This window comes from Microcaecilia unicolor, chromosome 2, assembly GCF_901765095.1.
Source record: "Microcaecilia unicolor chromosome 2, aMicUni1.1, whole genome shotgun sequence".
NCBI classification, from domain to species: Eukaryota; Metazoa; Chordata; class Amphibia; order Gymnophiona; family Siphonopidae; genus Microcaecilia; species Microcaecilia unicolor.
The window spans coordinates 256,287,853-256,307,726 of record NC_044032.1 but is presented as its reverse complement, the minus strand read 5'-3'; the positions used below and the strand labels follow the sequence as shown (position 1 = coordinate 256,307,726).

The 19,874-nt window shown below is 46.8% G+C and overlaps 1 protein-coding gene across 2 annotated transcripts in view; it reads right to left on the bottom strand.

The window, feature by feature from the left end:
• Nucleotides 1-15,106: 15,106 nt before the first annotated feature.
• The window catches only part of PTPN18 (protein tyrosine phosphatase non-receptor type 18), a 133,531-nt gene continuing 128,763 nt past the window's right edge, over nucleotides 15,107-19,874 (bottom strand). For both annotated transcript variants that reach the window (XM_030193974.1, XM_030193975.1), the window contains exon 18: nucleotides 15,107-15,695. In XM_030193974.1, coding sequence (XP_030049834.1) covers nucleotides 15,631-15,695 — 65 coding nt within the window. In that variant the 3' untranslated portion in view covers nucleotides 15,107-15,630. The remainder of the gene's footprint in view (nucleotides 15,696-19,874) is intronic.

Here is a 19,874-nt window from a genome sequence, read left to right as displayed (position 1 = left end):
TCTGTTGAATTTTCATGACTGTATGGTGGAAATTCCTTTTTGATTGGTTGTAAGTAACTTACAGTTTAATTTATTTATTAGGATTTATTTACCACCTTTTTGAAGGAATTCACTCAAGGTGGTGTACAGTAAGAATAGATCAAACATGAGCAATATATACAAATGTTAATAATAATAATAATAATAGGTAATTACAGCAGTAAAAATATTCAAATAACAATACAAAGTATAGCATGGTATACTACTTACAATGTCAACACAATACATAATAGAACATTTTGATTGATAGTGAAAGGTAAAGCAAAGATGTAACATACAGATAGGTAAGAGAGTAAGAAGAGTTAGAAAGTAAGGTGACTGATTTAAAGAAAGTTGCACATGAGGTTAGAGAGATGGTTAAATATTATCTCAGCTAGGGTAGGAGTGGATAAACATGTCCTGCTGCAGTATGTGCAGCCTGAGTCACTCTTTGTGTGTGTGAGTGAGACTAACAAGTTAGTTACTTGTTCCATTAAAGGCCTGGTTGAAGAGCCAAGCTTTCACCTGCTTCCTGAAGTAGAGATAGTCTTGTGTTAAGCAAAGTCTTTCAGGCAGTGCATTCCAGAGTGTGGGGGCTACTCCAGAGAAGGCTCGTTTGCGAGTATCACATCGTGTAATGTCTTTTGAAGAGGTGTGGTTAGTGATAGTCCTTGAGAGGACCTTAGTGTCCTTGGCGGTGTGTGGAGGATCATCCTATTCTTCAGGTACTCAGGGCCATTCCGTTTCAGGGCCTAGAAGATCAGATATAGAGTTTTAAATTTAGCCCTGTATTGTACAAGTAGCCAATTAAGGGCCATGTTTACTAAGACGTGTTAGCATTTTTAACGCGCCTACAATTAGCATGCGCGTTAACTATGTAGGTGCCTATATGGATATTGCAGGTACGTACACTGTTAAAGTGCATACATGGTTGATGTGCGTTAAAAACACTAACGTGCCTATAACGCGGCTTAGTAAACAGGGCCCTAAGTTTTTGCAAAAATGGTGTGATGTGGTCACGTTGCTTGCAACCTTCTATGAGTCTTGCTGCTTGCTGCATTCTGAATCAACTGGAGCTGGTCCAGGCCCTTTGTAGTCAGACCATTGTATAGTGCATTGCAGTAATCCAGTCTTGATGTTATCATGGCATGCACAACTGGGATAAGATTTACCTTCTCGATGTAAGGAGAGAGGCAGCGTAGTAGAAGCAGCTCTTGAAGGTTACTTGGATTTGGGGAATCAGAGTAAGTGTTATCACGCATAGGTCCATATGCATCTCCATCTTCTTTCTCTCATCTGTCAGTGATGTTTCTTGTAAGGAATCTTTTAAGGGTTTAGTGGGGGGGGGGGGAGAGGTTGGATTTGGATGGCCATATTTTAGAGGTGTTTTTAAATTTGGACGCATTGAAGAATGTTTATTTATTTATTTATTATGTTTGATATACCTCTTTAACTGTTGAGTGGGTCTATGCGGTTTACCATGGTATAGTAAAAGAACACCATAAAATTATAGGATAGTACACATGCAACTACAGCAATCAAACGTCTCTGGCAACATTTCTCAGTAGATGGTCCAAGCAGCTTACAAAAAATATATATATAATGAAACATCATTTAAAAATTATAAAATAGTAGACATGCAAACAAGAGCAGTCAAAACATCTCTGGTAGAGTTCCTCAGTAGACAGATCACACTGACAACAGTTAATCAGGGTGTACTGTTAGGGATGGCCAGTAAAAATAATTGTGATCTAGTCTGTAGCAATTGCTCATTTAGATTACTGTAATGTTGAGAATGACACGGGACAGGTACCCACAGTAACTTATGTGCAGGGGTGGGGCGGGGACAGAGCCCAAGGGGATGGGATGTGGACAGGGACAGATCCCGTGGGGTCGGGGTGGGGATGGGGACAGGAACCAACTTTGTCCCCAATCCCCAATCCCGCAAACAAATCTTTTCCAGAGATGGGAAGGCGGTAGAACGAGAGGACATGAAATGAGGTTGAAGGGGGGGCAGCCTCAGGAAAGATGTCAGGAAGTATTTTTTCACGGAGAGGGTGGTGGATGCTTGGAATGCCCTCCCGCGGGAGGTGGTGGAGATGAAAACAGTAACGGAATTCAAACATGCGTGGGATATGCATAAAGGAATCCTGTGCAGAAGGAATGGATCCTCAAAAGCCTAGCTGAAATTGGGTGGCGGAGCAGGTGGGGGGAAGAGGGGTTGGTGGTTGGGAGGCGAGGATAGTGGAGAGCAGACTTATACGGTCTGTGCCAAAGCCGGTGATGGGAGGTGGGACTGGTGGTTGGGAGGCGAGAAGTACTGCTGCGCAGACTTGTACAGTCTGTGCCCTGAATAAGGCAGGTACAAATCAAGGTAAGGTTTACACATATGTTGTCTTGTTGGGCAGACTGGATGGACTGTGCAGGTCTTTTTCTGCCGTCATCTACTATGTTACTATGTATTTTCTACTTTGAAGCCTGTTAATGAACTGGACTGTTGTTTATATTTGAGTGATGCAGACGATGATATTTTGATTTTTTTGGAAAAACAAGCAAACATGCTGGCCACAACTAGCAAAATTTGCATGCGGGATCCTGTACTTTACTGCTACCAGCACATCTTCTAAGAAGACATCTTCTATTTCAGGAAGGACTGTGGAAGACAGGAGAGATAGGCTGAATCCTGAGATTGTTGATGACATATTCATCCACAGATTAAAAAATCGTAGCAGTGCTTCATAGGGCATATAGAGCAGGTTGTATTTCACACTCCTGGACATTTTAACAGGGTGGATTAGGATTCCTTGGGGTAGTAGAAGTCAGCTATTGTTGGGGTTGGAAGTTATTATAGTTGCTTGTTGTTATTATTGTTTTCTATTTGTGATTTATAAACAGCAGTTGCACAACATATTGTTCTTTTTTATACTTTAATAAAAAGATTTAAATATAATATCGTGTTTGAGGCTTCTGCAGATGAGGACAGAGCCCACAGGGATGGGGACAGAACCTGAGGGGACAGGGCGGGGATGGAGACAGAACCCGCGGGGCAGGAATGGGGACAAACTTTGTCCCTGTGTCATTCTCTACTGTAATGCTCTTTTTGCACAGGTACTAAAAATGTTGCACGTTATACAAGTTGCTTCAGGAGCCTAGTCACGGGTGGGCCTGGACCTACCCATTTGAGCTCAAGCCCACCCAGAAATTCTGCACCCTTGCAAGCACTGGCATAGTAGGAGCAAGCTGGGCTCTGGAGGATCCCGTGGTCCTGCATCTTCCTCCCTCCCTTCACTCGCAAATGTTTGTGCTAAAGGGTTGCCTGCAGCACAGCAATTCTCACACGCTGCTTGTGGCTAACCCAGAAGCCTCCCCTCAGCCGTGTTCCACCCCCATTTGATGCAACTTCCTGTTTTTTTGCATGGGTGGAAGGAACACGGCAGAGTGGAGGCTTGTGGGATAGCCATGAGCAGTGTGTGGGAATTGCTGCCACTGCCTTCACCCTTTGACACAAACATTTGTGAAGGTAGAAGGGGCAGTGTTATAACCAGATGGCCAATTTAGGGTGGGCCTGAAAATTAATCTCCTCCCCTGCTCTCTTTTCCCCCTCGCCCCTCCCCCAAACCAAAAGAAATACTGGAGCTGGCAGGGTTCTGTAGGCCCCGCCAACCGAAGACCTTCTCCCAGCAGAAGGAACACTTACACCCTATGCAGCCGACGGCAGTGTCCCCAAGTTGCTGACACAGCCAGTTTCTGCACATGTGTGCAAACTGAGCGTATGCGAGGGGTGGGGTGGCAGCGGCTCGGGACACTGCCGCCCACTGTAAGGGGGTATAAGTGTTCCTTAAGTCGGGAGCAGGTCTTCGGCTGGCGGGCCTTGCAGATCCCCGTCAGCCACACCGATTTTGGGTAGCTTGAGCTCAAAGGCCCCACTCACCCATAGCTACACCTCAGGTATGATTGTGTCCCATTCATGGGAGTCACTGAACCATATCTCTGTGATAGCAACAATATCAATGTCTCTAACATCAGGCTTATAGATCTTGCACTTTGTTGCTTAATGTTTGTGGTCATTGCTTTCTAGTTTTTTGACTCTCTCATTTAATTTAGCTTCTGTATAGTTTTTTGCTTACTCTTCCCTTCTACTTTGCTGCTGCTAAGTGATTTACTAAGATGGTTTATTTAGATTTTTTTCCCACCGCTGTCACATTTTTGCTTTTGCTGGGGCTGATTTGCTGAACTCACCTGCTTCCATTTGCCACCCCCACCCCTCTAGTTTAAATACCTAGAAATATATTGTCTGAATTGTTCATTATCGCCTATGTTTACTAAGCGGCGCTATGGGTGCATTAGTGTTTTTAACGTGTGTAAATAGATTACACGTGTTAAACGCCAAGGCGCCTATAGAAATATATATCTCTTTATAATAACGTATACATGTTCAATTAATCATAATTAACACATTTATTACTCAATACTCTTCATCATACATTTTCTCAGAGGGGCTAAACATTGAAAATTCCTACCACAGCAACACACTAACAGTGATATATCCAGTCTTGGAACATTGATTCAACATTGAATGAATATACCGGAGTGACGATTAGTTGCTCGGTTAAAAGTATTATGGACATTTGAAGAACAGTGAATATCCCTATATATGATCAATTGGGATTAGCAAAAGTATTGATGTTTATGGACATTTGAAAAAATGGTTCTATTTACTCTTTGTGAGGAAATGTAATGTAACATCTGAGATATGTTCATTGTTAGTGTGTTGCTGTGGTAAGAAGTTTCAATGTTTAACCCCTCTGAGGGAATGTATGGTGAAGAGTATTGAGTAATAAATGTGTTAATTATGATTAATTGAACGTGTATACATTATTATAAAGAGATATATAATTGTTAATAGTCCCACAATAAGGTAGATTATTATATATAGGTGACTATTTTGGGTAATTTCTATCCCCTATTGAGTTAGCAAAGTATAGAAATGTATAGGCGCGTTAGCGTTTAACACACCTTAAATTTACAGGCCTGTTAAAAACAGTAACATCTTAGGAAATATACCCCTAAGGATCCTCTTTCCTGCCACAGAAAGGTGTAGCCCACCCTTAAAGTATAGGCTTTAATTTTTTCATATATTGTCCCAGCCTCCTATGTATCTAAAACTTTATGTTTGCACCAGGTTTTGAGGCACCACCCACACCTGCTACTCTTTACTGGGTGAGGGATCTCTTCAGTGCATACAGTAGCCTCTGACAGATCCTCCGAATACAGGATAACTCACTAGAAAGAGTTGTACTCAATACACTAGACAACATGATTTTTGTTTCTTCAATAAAGCACCCTTCTTCACACGTTTTGCATTGAATGATATATACCACATTTGAAGATGAGCATGTGAAGGATCCAGAGATAAATCCTGGTTGAATCCTCCAAACAAAAAAGGCTACAACCCCAAAATAATCTCCATGAATATTGCCTCTTCCCTTAAAATATCCAGAGAAAACTGATTGCAGTAGAAAGAAAAGAAAGGGGAAAGGGACTTGATATACTGCCTTTCTGGATTTTTTTTTTTTTTTTTGCAACTACATTCAAAGTGGTTTACATAGTATATACAGGTACTTATTTGTACCTGGGGCAATGGAGGGTTAAATGGCTTACACAGAGTCACAAGGAGCTGCAGTGGGAACTAAGCCCAGTTCCCCAGGATCAAGGTCTGCTGCACTAGCCACTAAGCTACAAAGAGAATCCCCCCTTATAGTGACATACAATCCAGAGCTGGAAAAAACTGAAAAGAATCATAAAAGAGCTCCAGGATGAATTACTGAAATAGATATCCCCAGCTCCACCAGTGCCTTCAGGCAGCCACCTAACTTGAAACATAAATTAGTGAAAAGCAAACTCCCAATACAAGCTCAAAAAGAAGAGAATGGCACATGTCCCTGCAATATACCAAGCTGCAAACTGTGCCAAGACATCTCACAGGATCCCACAGTCACTCACATGGGAAAAACATTCAGTATAAGGGGATCCTTTACTACTACTTATCATTTCTATAGCGCTACTAGACATACGCAGCGCTGTACACTTGAACATGAAGAGACAGTCCCTGCTCGACAGAGCTTACAATCTAATTAGGACAGACAAACAGGACAAACAAGAGATAAGGGAATATTAAAGTGAGGATGATAAAATAAGGGTTCTGAACAAGTGAATAAAGGTTAAGAGTTAAAAGCAGCATCAAAAAGGCCAGAGATGAAGCTTGACCTACCGGTTCAGGAAGTCTATTCCAGGCATATGGTGCAGCAAGATAAAAGGAACAGAGTCTGGAGTTAGCGGTGGAGGAGAAGGGTGCAGATAAGAGAGATTTACCCAGTGAACGGAGTTCCCGGGGAGGAATGTAGGGAGAGATGAGAGTGGAGAGGTATTGTTTACATGCTCATCTTCAAATGTAGTATATATCATTCAATGCAAAAAATGTGAAGAAGGGTGCTAATAAATGAACTCCATTCATTTTAAGTATATTATAACACTAGTAAAAAAGCCCCGTTTCTGATGCAAATGAAACGGGGGCTAGCAAGGTTTTCTTCAGAGTGTGCATGTGGGAGTGTGTGTCCCTGCCCTCTGCCCTCTGCCCTCTGCCCTCTCTCCCTCCCCCTCCCCCCTTGGAGTCCAGTCCTTCAGTGTTAAGTTTCCTGCTGTTCTGTGTTACAGAGAGAGTGAGGGCATCTCTCTCCCCTCCCCCTCTGAGTCCTTCACTGTTACAGAGAGAGGGATTTCGTGCTGTGCTGTTTTCCTTCACTCATGGGGAAACCGGATATCTCTGGCGCTTCACACTTCCGGCTGGAGGCTTCATAGAACGTTGGTCTTGCCTTTTATATATATACCGTATTTTTCGGACTATAAGACGCACTTTTTTCCCCCAAAATTTGGGAGGAAAATGGGGGGTGCGTCTTATAGTCCGAAGGTAGCGAGTTTTGGATCGCCATCCCGTACTTACGCGATGCCATGTTCCTTGGTGGTCTAGTGACATCGGGGCAGGAAAGAGCCCCCTCTTTCCTGCCCATCGCGCTGCTCTCCGTGCTCCTCACTGCTTCCTGACGGTCTCGGCGAGATTCAAAATGGCCGCCGAGATTCTCGGCGGCCATTTTGAATCTCGCCGAGACCGTCAGGAAGCAGTGAGGAGCACAGAGAGCAGCGCGATGGGCAGGAAAGAGGGGGCTCTTTCCTGCCCCGACGTCACTAGACCACTACGGAACATGGCATCGTGTAAGTACGGGACGGCGGTCCAAAACTCGGACAAGACGCACCGGAGCACCTAGGTTTTAGAGGAGGGAAAAAGGAAAATTTTTTTTTTCCTATTTCCCTCCTCTAAAACCTAGGTGCGTCTTATGGTCCGGTGCGTCTTATAGTCCGAAAAATACGGTAGATCATTTAGCCCTGTTTTTATGTATTGCTGTTAGGGCAAGTTGATGATTACCTGGTTGTTGCATGACCTGATGGTTCATTAATCATGATGACACTTTTTGCTACATTTATGGTGAGTCCTGTCTGAAGGTGCAAAGAAAACCACTGATGATTTGAAGAAGGCCTATGAACTGTAACGTTGGTGACCTAGACAAAAGCTGGGCTCCTCATATTTGTTGTGAATCATGTGCGTTTAATCTGAAAGCTTCAATCAAAGGTTCACTGCCAACCATACCATTTGCTGTCCCAATGATATGGAGAGAGCAGAAAGATCATGTTACAGGCTGTTTTTTTGTAATTGATAAATGTTTACAGCTTTTCTTCCAAAAACAAAAAGCCAATGTCATATCCTAATCTGCCATTGGCTTTGAGACTACTGTCACTTGACATGGTTCCATGTGGACAGTGCAGTACACATTGCAGCCAAACCCTGCATGACAGAAATATTGCAAGGTTATATTCTAATTCAGGGTTGTAAATTCTATTACAATAACCCAAATTTGTCGAAGAATTAAATATTTTCCTGACATTTGTCCTCCAGTGACACATGCACGTTTCGGTATGCCAGCTTTCTACTGCCTCCCCTCCTTTCTGGCAGTCAGATCAGTGCAGTGGTACAAGGTTGGCAGCGTAGGGATCCAGAAAGCACACACATCCAGACTGCGCTGTGATTCCTCTTCCCCTTCCTTTACTACTACTACTACTTAACATTTCTAGAGCCTTCCTTTAGTCTTCCTGAGTACAAAAGCAAGCATCCACTATGGGGAAAAGCACCTTAAGGGGATAAGGAGCCCGAGCTCATTGTGTCCATGGCCTGAACTACTTTTGGGATCCTGCCAGATATTTGTGACCTGGCGTGGCCATGTTAAAAGCAGAATATTAGGATAGATGGACCTCTGATCTGACCCAGTATGGCAGTTCATATGTCTAAAGATCACACCTACTCTGCCTAGTGCCTAGTAAGGTAGTTAGTGAGTGGGGGATGGAACAGAGATGTGCTTTCCAAAATGTATTTGGCAAGGACCCCAGCCCCACTTTTCTCCTGTGCCCATACTCCAAGCCACCATGTAGCTTTGGCTGTGATATCCCTACATCCCATCAAATCAAATGAAAGCATCCCTGTATGGAAGGATAAAATGGCTTTTCTTTTGCTGCCATGCAGGCTCTCTTCCAGCCCTTAACAATGGGTCATACCCCAAATGGGGATATAGAGGGGTGATGATGCACTACACCAGGAGCATAGCCAGACAGCAGATTTTGGGTGGGCCTAGGCAAGAAGTGGGTGGGCACCAAATGTTCTCTCCCCCACTCCCACATCAAAATAATATCTCAGCTGGTAGGAAAATGCTTCTCTCCAGTCTACTACTACTACTATTTAGCATTTCTATAGCGCTACAAGGCTCCACCTTGGTAGTCTGCAGCAGGCATGCGCTGCAAACTGAGCATGCGAAGGTGCCAGTATTGTGGAGAGCAGCATTTTCATTACCATGTGCTACTGTTGGATCAGCCTGAGCCCTAAGTGGGTGGGCCCCAGCCCACCCAGGCCCACCTGTGGCTACGCCACTGCACTACACTACCTTTATAAAATCATAGCTCTACAATTCAGTTTAGTTTATTTTTCCTTGGCCAGACTGAGACAAGAGAGACCATATGACAATTTATTTCTCCCCCAGCAGTTCCTTTATGATCTGTTTTCTCCCTCCTGCCTCCCTCTCTCTCCTCAGCAGTTCATGTATCTCTGTTTATTGCCCCTGCTTTCCCCTCCTGCCTCTCTCTCCCACTCAGCAATTTCTGTATCTGTTTATTGATTCTGTTTGTCCTCTCCAAATCCCTCTCTCCCCTCAGCAGTTCCTGTATCTCTCTTTATTGCCCCTGCTTTTCCCCTCCTTCCCCTCTCTCTTCCTTCAGCAGTTCCCTTACTTCTGTTTACTGCAGTCAGTGTTAAGTGTGTATAGATGTATATAATTGTCTGTTGTTCCTCTAGAAATAATGAAACCTCTAGAGAGCTTGTTAAACCATAACCCTCGGAGGGCCCTACTTGGATTTCAAGGTCTGTTAAGTTAGACGGATCTCTATGGTAACTCATCCCAAGTGTAGATGCATTTTCCAGGGAACACTGCCTGTGCAGGAGGCATGTGCCCTTTACAGAACTTTGGAAGTCAGCCTAAGAAGACACTCCTTTACGCAGTGCACATGAGGTGGCAGTTCTCCTTTACACAGGGCACACGATCACAGCCTAAGAGGAGGGCAGTTCTCCTTTACACAGGGCACACGATCACAGCCTAAGCAGAGGGCAGTTCTCCTTTACACAGGGCACACGATCACAGCCTAAGAGGAGGGCAGTTCTCCTTTACACAGGGCACACAATCACAGCCTAAGAGGAGGGCAGTTCTCCTTTACACAGGGCACACGATCACAGCCTAAGAGGAGGGCAGTTCTCCTTTACACAGGGCACACGATCACAGCCTAAGCAGAGGGCAGTTCTCCTTTACACAGGGCACACGATCACAGCCTAAGCAGAGGACAGTTCTCCTTTACACAGGGCACATGATCACAGCCTAAGCAGAAGGTAGTTCTCCTTTACACAGGGCACACGATCACAGCCTAAGCAGAGGGCAGTTCTCCTTTACACAGGGCACATGATCACAGCCTAAGAGGAGGGCAGTTCTCCTTTACACAGGGCACACGATCACAGCCTAAGCAGAGGACAGTTCTCCTTTACACAGAGCACATGATCACAGCCTAAGCAGAAGGTAGTTCTCCTTTACACAGGGCACATCATCTCAGCCTGAGCAGGGGGCAAGAAACCTTTTCACAGCACACAATCACAGACTGAGCAGAGGCATCTCTCCTTTACACTGACACTTGAGAGCATTGTTGCTCATCTCTAACAGGTATTTCCCAAAGACAGCAGGATTGATTAGGCACCCTATCATCACACATTGCCAGGACAGAAATGTTCCTCCAGAGCTCAGAACTTAGTGCAAATTTCTGAGAAAGTGTGGCTCTCCCTGTGCCCAGTGGTCTCTTCAGCTCTTCAGTTAGTGCATAGCTCAATAATGAAAAAACACTTGGGGAGGTGGGAGGGATTATGTGCCAGCGCTACCCTGTTGTCTAGGGAAAACACTTGTTTCAGGTGAGCAACAACACTTCTTTCCATTGGCAAGCATGACTGGGTCAGGCATTCGAGTGGGTGCTCATTTATTTACATACTGCCCATTTTTCAGGAACATCCTGCACATAAAACATTGCACGCAGGGCTGGTACGAGGGTTCAGGGTGCCTGAGGCAAACCTTCAACCTTATATCCCCCTGTTCAATTAACCACCACCACTTTTAGGGGTCCTTTTACAAAGGCGTGCTGAAAAATGGTTTGCAGTAGTGTAGGTGTGGGTTTTGGGCATGCACCAATCCATTTTTTAGCTTGCCTGTAAAAAAGGGTCTCTTTTTATTTTTTTACGAAAATGGACGTGCAGCAAAATCAAAAATGCCACGCATCCATTTTGAGTCTGAGACCTTACCGCCAGCCATCTACCTAGCAGTAAAAAATCTGGGTGGTAATGACCTATGTGTGTCAAATGCCACTTGGCGTGCGTCCGTTACGCGCAACAGAAAATAAAAAATATTTTCCAGACGTGCGCCAAAATTGAAATTACCGCAAGGGCCACATGGTAACCGTGTGGTAACTCCAATTTGGCGTGCGTTCAGCTTAGTAAAGGGCCCCTTAAATACTAAACATCATTTTGCGTGTGTGTATGTAGGGTGTATCTCACTGAGGACATAAAAAGACTTGAAGCTGTTCAGTGGAAGGCAACAAAAGAGGTCTGAGAAAAGACCTGAAGACTTGAATCTGTATACTGTAGAAGAGGCAACAGGGGAGAAACAATGCAAACATTTAAATGCTTTAAAGGTATTAATGTACAAACACATTTTTTTTTTTCAGAGATGGGGAAGCAGTAGAACCAGAGGACATGAACTGAGATTGCAGGTTGGAGTTAGGAGTAACATCAGGAAATATTTTTTCACACAGAGGGTTTTGGATGCCTGCAATACCCTGCTGGTGGAAGGTGGAAGGATCAAAAGCAGTGACAGAATTCAATCACATGGGAAAGACAAAAAGAGGATGGAATGAAAGCAAAATTTAAATTACCTTCACACTTTAAACAGGGCATAGAGGGGTGGGGTGGGAGGGTGTAAGCAATGTGCAATTGCTCTGCTCTGCTTTTAACTATATACAGTACTTTCTCTTTCCTATTAAAGGTGGATTTCCTGTCTTGCTGATTTTATTGTTTGTTTATTATTATACCACCTTTTTTGTCAAGCAGGTCAAAGTGGTTCACATGATAATAAAATTATATAAAAAATTAAAAGAACTTAATTTATATTGCTTTAATTATGTACAATGCATAGCATGTTCCATGAAATAAGCATTATATCAAATATTGATTAAACTTGGTAGCTGCTTGGAGCAGGAGATGCTCCTCTAACTGCAGACTAGATGGACCATACAGGTCTTCATACATTATTGGCTCAATATTCAGCTGGTGGTGGTCAGCATTTTTTTTAAACGCAAACTGTTGCTGGCTAAGCTAGTCCTGGATATTCAGTGCATACCATATCCGAGAATTAGTACTGAATATCTGGTACTAATTTAAGTTGTGCTGGCTGCAGGAGCTTATGCAGGTCCCAGCTAGAGGTCATAGCGGCCATTTTGGAGTCACAGCCGCTAGGGGCAGGAGCATGGGCTTTGTTCCTGCCTCCACTGGATCATAAAGGATTTCAGGTAGACCCAGGAGAGGGGTCTCATGGAGGAGGAGTGGGAGGGGGTGGGAGGTTTAGCTTGAACAGGGGAAGGGGAGAGGGCATCAGGACCAAAGTGGGGGCAGGGGATTGAAGTGACTGATGACTTCTTTTTTTGTTATGCGGGTGCTGGCCGATATTCAGCCAGCACCCTCATAGCTATGTGGCTGAATTTAGGACTGATCAAAAGCATTCCTAAATTTGCCCAGTTAGCTATGCAGGTGCTGGCGCTGAATACTGCTCACTTTTCTAATGTCTGGTCAGCAACACTGCCTACCCATCTTCAAATCAATGCTCAAAGCCCACCTCTTCAATGTCGCCTTCGGCACCTAATCACTACACCTCTTCTCAGGAAATCTTAACTACCCCAACTTGACATTTCGTCCTTTAGATTGTAAGCTCTTCTGAGCAGGGATTGTCCTTAATTGTTAATTTGTACAGCGCTGCGTAACCCTAGTAGCGCTCTAGAAATGTTAAGTAGTAGTAGTAGTAGGTTAAGTATCGTTGAATATCAGCAGTTGGGCATGGGGCTGGCTCAGGCAGTGAGGATGAATCGCTGCAGCCACTGGGACACCTCTGAGGTAGACCGGGGAGGGACAGGGGGATTCAGAGAGGGGGGCAGATGCTGGGCCGAAGGAGAAGAGGGAGTGAGGCGCAAGGCCAAGAATGGGTAGGCCTGTGCCCACCCAGGCCCACCTGTAGCTATACCAGTGCATTTGAATTTTATTTTCAGGGATCTGCTTCTCTATCCTGTAGCACACTAAGCAAAAAACGTCTTTTAGACTCTAAAGCATACTGTTCAAACATCAGTCTGCTTTCAGCACAGAATGTGATAACAGTAGTTCTAGGGGACTGTGAGTACTCTTACTGCTGGGCCAAACCCACAGGATGACATTTCATCCAGAAGCTGAGCAGGGGATCAGGAGGGACACTGCAGAAGAGTCACACAAAGGCAGGGGAGGTGACAATCTGGCCACAGATAGGGAAGGTCTGCAGTAAAGCCTCTCAAACTGAAACCTGTTTGAGATTGCAATCTGAACGGCCTCTCCATAAAAATGTCAATGGCTCATGCTTCCATGGGCTGCACGACATTCTGTTGATAAGCACTGATCAACGGTTCTATCCTCCTTTCACAATGAAGAGAAAAGCAAGGCGCAGTGCCCCCACGGGTGCACGGAGCCGCCCATAATATGGCGCCGTGCCCCGATGGGCATGCCCACCAGGCCAGCGGGGTGCAAACGAGGCGTGGTGGGCACATTCCCACCGCCCAAAAGGGCACCCCGCTGAAAAGGGGAAGAGCTACCAAAGGGGTTTAAAAGCCCCTGGGCGGAGCCCGGACGGCCTCTTCAGGCGTCCGGGCACCAGCATACAATTGTTGCACGATCCCTCGGTGCTCTGCATGCGAGTGCCTAGCCGCGAGGAAGCGGCGCCCCCCGCGAGCGCCGGTTCTTGCCCAGCCGATCGCCAAGTGGAGTCCTATGGCCCAGAGGTGATCGGGCGCCTGAAAAGAAAACGCGAACGGAGAGCAATCGGTGCGCGGCGAGTACAGGCATGAAGTGATCATCTAACAAGCAGTGAAGACGGAGATAAGATTTCACACACGCATTTAGGCTTCTTCTCCAGCTCACATGCATTTGCTCTGTTGCCTGCCCCCTGCTTTCTGCCATATCTCTTCTTTTCTACTTTCAATTTTTTACCTCCTGTGCCTGGCACTCTCATTCTCCAACACCTACTCCCCCCTTCCACCCCGGTGCACCACAAACCTTGCTGTGTGGCTGGCAGCGTTGAAGACGCTCCTTCCAATGGCACAGGCCTTCTTCCTTTTCCCACAGCCTGCCTCCTCCGACACGACTTCTTGTTTCTGGCAGGTGGGTAGGGAAGGATACCTGTGCTGGTTCAATGCTCCTGGCCACACAGCAAGGTTCACTGGGTGTTGGAGAGTGAGAAGAACAGGATGCACGAAAGGTGGGTGGAGGGGAAGAAGATCTCTGGACTTGCTGGGGTAGAAGGCAAAGCAATGCTGGATCCATGGGTGTGGGGGGGGGGGGGGGGGGGGGGGGGGGGGTGGGGGGGGACAGGGATGAGAGAAGGATGCTTGCTGGGCCCTGGAGCAGGAAGGAGAGGTAAAGATGATGGGACTATGGGGAAGGAGGAACAGAGAAAGATGTTTGGCCTGTGGGGGTGGGGGAAAGGGACACTTGCTGGGAAAAGTAGCATGAGGGCAGGAGAAAGGAAAGAGGGGAAGGAGGTATGCTGGCCACAGTGAAGTGTGGAGGGAGGGAGCAGGAAGGGAAATAAAAAGATGATGGACCCCAGGGGTGGGGGCTGAGGGAAAGGAGGAAAGGAAGAGAAATGCTGGCCCCTGGGGGTGGGGACAGAAAGGAAAGATGCTGTTCTGTGGGGGTTGGGGGAAACAGGAGGAAAGGAAGAAAGATGCTGGCCCTGGGGATGGAGGACAAGAGGGAAGGAAGAGATGCTGGCTTCTGGGCAGGGGAGAAAGAGAAGTGGCGAGATCCTGGCCCCAGAGGTGGGGGTGGGTGGGATGGAGGAAGAAAAGAATGAGAGAAGCTGGACATGGGGAGGGAGGAGAAGGATATGGACACAGAGGGATGATGATGAACAAGGCAAGAATAAGGACACAGAGAAACAAGATACACAACAGAGCAGAAGGATAAAGGCAGGGAAACAGAGATACTGGACATGGTGGATAGGGATGCAGAGGGAAGATAAATGATGGACATAGAAAGAGAAGAAATGCCAAATGGACAGGAATACCCTAGCAAGAGACTCAAGAGAAGACAGAAGATCAAAGGCAGGAAAAGTAATCTTATTTTCTATTTATTGATTAGAATATGTCAGTTTTTAAAACGTACATGTACTAGAACTGGTTTAAAACATGGCTGGGACCCATGAGAGAAATCTCACTCATTGGCCTTAAATCTCCAGCATAGCATCCAGCTTTGGGATGAGTCACCCTTGGCATCTCTGTTATATATTGCAAGATGCTCTTTTACACCACAGAAAGCCTAGAAGCCAATGTCTTTCCAGTCATACACAGTTGATATCTGCCACTGGGAGAAAGAACTTTTACATTTCAGAAGCTTTTCACACTTTTTTGCAGCCTTGGGCCACACAGAACTGGGGCATATTTCCTCTCTCCTACCCCAGGAAGACAGAAGGGAGAGGTAGGACAAAGGTGTGGTGGCTGCAGGAGGCACTGCAGGATCCTATAGCTTGATCCAGTCTTTAATTAGGGGCTTTTCAAACCCTCTTGTGGTGCAATAGAAGAAGGCAGCAGTTTCACATTCCCAACTTAAAATTCTTGCCAAAAGCTGGACGTCTTGTCTCAGCGGCTCCATTCAGCAGGTGGATCCCGAGGGCCCTTTGGCCTTCCTATTCGATAGTTGAAGCCTAGTGAGACAGAAAAGTAAAGAAAAAAAAAAGAGTGAAATAAGTATTTCGGTGACTGAGGTCTCTTCTGTGCAACATAATTTTTCCTGTTGTATCATGGCAAGATGTGTTACAGGAACACTTGGTCCTTCTGCACAGTCCCTGCTGTCTCACGGCAGGATGCGTTACAGAGACACTCAGTCCTTCTGCAGGTTTCCTGTTGTCTCATTGTAAGATGTGTTACAGGGACACTCAGTCCCTCTAAACAGTCTCTACTATATTAGGATAGGATGTATTACAGGAACACTCAGTCCTTCTGCATAGTCTCTGCAGTCTCATTTCAGGTTGTGTTACAGGCACACTTAGTCCGTCTGTACAGTCTCTGCTCTATATTAGGGCATTATGTGTTATAGGGACACTCAGTCCCTCTGCACAGTCTCTGCTGTCTCATTACAGGAACACACAGTCCCTCTAAACAGTCTCTACTATATTAGGATTGGATGCGTTACATGGACACTGAGTCCTTCTTCACAGTCTCTGTTATATTAGGGCAGGATGTGTTACAGGAACACTCAGTCCTTCTTCACAGCCTCTGCTATATTAGTGCAGGATGTGTTACATTCGTTGCCAGACAATGTAGTAAAAGCAGTTAGCTTAGCGGGGTTTAAAAAAGGTTTGGCTGGCTTCCTAAAGGAAAAGTCCATAGACCATTATTAAAATGGATGGGGAAAATCCACTGCTTATTTCTAGGATAAGCAGCATAAAATGAATTGTACTTTTCTGAGATCTTGCCAGGTACTTGTGACCTGGATTGCTGGGCTTGATGACCTTCAGTCTGGCCCAGCATAGGCGCCGACTCTGTGGGTGCTGTGGGTGCTCGAGCACCCCCAATATTTTCCTGGCCGTCAGTCATCCGAAGTTCGGGTTCCAACATCCCCAGCCCGACCTACCCGCCCTCTTCTCCCTCAACAGCCCTCCTTGCCTTCCTGCTGCCCAGCCAGCGCTTAAAACTCATTTTACCTGACTGAAGTCGTGACTGCAAAAGAAGCAGGGTAGAGCAGGCTCACCTCAGCCTTCCCCTTCTCTCTCAATGTCCCGCCCTTGCAGAAACAGGAAATGAGGGCAGGACGCTGAGAAAGGGGAAGGCTGAAGGCGAGCCTGCTCTACTCTGCTTCATTTGCAGTCACAACTTCAGTCAGATAAAATGAGTTTTAAGCGCTGGCTGGGCAGCAGGAAGGCAAGGAGGGCTGTTGAGGGAGAAGAGGTCGGGCAGGTCGGGCGGGGGGGGGGGTTGGAACTGGAACTCGGGGGGCGGGTGGGGTTTCGGGCATCACTGGACATGGAGGGGAGGGCAGAGGAACATCACTGGATATGGAGGGGAGGGCAGAGGAGGAGAAATCGCTGGACATGGAGGGGAGGACAGAGGAGTATCGCTGGACATGGATGGGAGGGAGGGGAGAGAGGAGAAATCGCTAGACATGGAGGGCAGGGGACAGAGGAGAATTGCTGGATATGGATGGGGGAAGAGGGCGGGGGAGAGAGAAGAGTTGCTGGACATGGATGGAGGGGAGGGCAGGGGAGAGAGGAGAGTTGCTGGACATGGATGAAGGGGGAGGGCAGGGGAGAGAGGACAGTTGCTGGACATGGATGAAGGGGAGGGCAGGGGAGAGAGGACAGTTGCTGGACATGGATGAAGGGAGGGCAGGAGAGAGAGGACAGTTGCTGGACATGGATGGAGGGGAGGGCAGGGGAGAGAGGACAGTTGCTGGAAATGGATGCAGGGGAGAGAGGAGAGTTGCTGGACATGGATGCATGGAAGGGCAGGGGAGAGAGGAGAGTTGCTGGACATGGATGGGGGGGAGGGCAGGGGAGAGAGGAGAGTTGCTGGATATGTATGGGGAGGGCAGGGGAGAGAGGAGAGTTTCTGGACATGGATGCAGGGGAGGGCAGGGGAGAGAGGAGAGTTTCTGGACATGGATGCAGGGGAGGGCAGGGGAGAGAGGAGAGTTTCTGGACATGGATGCAGGGGAGGGCAGGGGAGGGCAGGGGAGAGAGGAGAGTTGCTGGACATGGAAGGGGGAGGGCAGGGGAGAGAGGAGCGTTGCTGGATATGGATGGGTGAGGGCAGGGGAGAGAGGAGAGTTGCTGGATATGTGTGGAGGGGAGGGCAGGGGAGAGAGGAGAGTTGCTGGACATGGATGCAGGGGAGGGCAGGAGAAATGCTAGATATGGATGGAGGGGAGGGAAGAGAGGAAGTGAGATGCACATGGATGGAGGGGAGAAATGCTAGATATGGATGGAGGGGAGGGAAGAGAGGAAGTGAGATGCACACAGATGGAGGGGAGAAATGCTAGATATGGATGGAGGGGAGGGAAGAGAGGAAGTGTGATGCACATGGATGGAGGGGAGAGAGGAGAAATGCTGGACATGAATGGAGGGGAGGGAAGAGAGGAAGTGAGATGAACATGGATGGCGGGGTGGAAAATGGTGGACATGGATGGAGGAGAGGGAAGAGAGAGAGGAAGGAGATACATATGGATGGAGGGGAGTGAAGAAAGAGGAAGGAGATGCATACTGACAGAGATGAGGGAAAGGGAAAAGAGGAGAATATGGATGGATAAAATAGATGCTGGATGGAAAGGGGGAAGAGAGGGGGTAGATGCTGGAAGGAAAGGGGAGAGAGAGGGGGTAGACGCTGGATGGAAAGGGGGGAGAGTTAAGATCAAGGAAAGAAGAAACAAGAGACTGGGACCAACACAATCAGAAACAGTAAACAGCCAGACCACAAAGGTAGGAAAAAATGAATTTTATTTTTAGTTTAGGATAAAGTAGTGTGGTAGCTGTGTTAATAAATACAGAAAATGGAAGTAAGGTGATATATTTATTGGACTAATTTTAATACATTTTTGACTAATGTTTGGAGACCAAACCCTCATTTCTCGTGTCAGAACAGAATACCATAACAGCTGTACACTGTCCTGACCTGAGGAAAGAGGTTTTGGCCTTTGAAAGCTAATTGAAAAATGTATTTAGTCCAATAAAAATGATATTATCATATTTCCATTTTTTGTTTTATTTGTATTTGTTAACCTATAGTATAGTGATTGAAATATGTCAGTTTTTGAAATTTGCATCTCTTTATATTTGCACAGTACAGGGGGACTGAGGGGTGGGACTGTTCAGGGAAAAAGTCCTGGTGCAGGTTGCAGGCAGGCTATGAGTGGCGCTGCCACTGCCCAGGTGAAGACTACAGCAGACAGGATTTTAAGGTGGGGGGGGGGGGGGGGGGGGGGGGACAGAACGCACTGCCTGTAAAAAAAAAAAAAAAAATTCAGCACCCCCAATCATTTTGAAAAGTTGGCTCCTATGTGGCCCAGTATGGCAATACTTATGTATTTATGTAGGGACACTCAGTCTGTGTTGTATCATTGCAGAATGTGTTACAGGGACACTCAGTCTCTCTACACAGTCTCTACTGCCTCATTGCAGGATATGTTAAAGGAATAAAAGGAACACTCAGTTCTTCTTCTCCAGCCCCCTGGGCTCTCGTGTTGGGGGGGGGGAGGGTTTGGGAGACCGGAGGTTCACCGGACTTCCAGCCCCCATGCCGCTGTCTGGGGGGGGGGGGCTTGGGGTCCACTAGACCACCAAGGCTAAGTGATGACGGGGGTCCAATGGACCCTCAGGAGCCAGCCTAGGCTGCCTGCCTCTGACGAAGGGTGGGTGGGGGAGCAGAGGCCACCATTGGAAATCTCGACAGCCATTTTTAAAGAGTGATGCAGCAGCAAGAGGGTCAGCGCCGGCAGCGGGCAGGAAACACTGGGGATCTTTCTTGCCCCGAAGACTCCAGTAGACCAGCAGGGTGGCTTCAGGTATGTGACGGGAGGGCACCCTACAGCTCGGGGGAGGAGAGGAAAGAGTTAGATCGTGGCAATAGCAGGGAGTGGGAGAGAGCACCGAGAGGCCCCATGGAAGCACGAGGCCCTGTGCAACCGCCCCTGTCACCCCTGCCTAAGACCGGCCCTGCCTGTGATCATTGGGCTGTCAGTCCTTCTGCACAGTTTCTGCTGTATTAGGATAGGATGTGTTATAGGGATGCAGAGTCCTTCAGCACAGTCCTTGCTATGAAAAGATGTTTAATGGTCTGCTTTGTGATGGTCCTGTTGCAGAAGCTGATCAGGTGATTGACAGCAGCAGTAA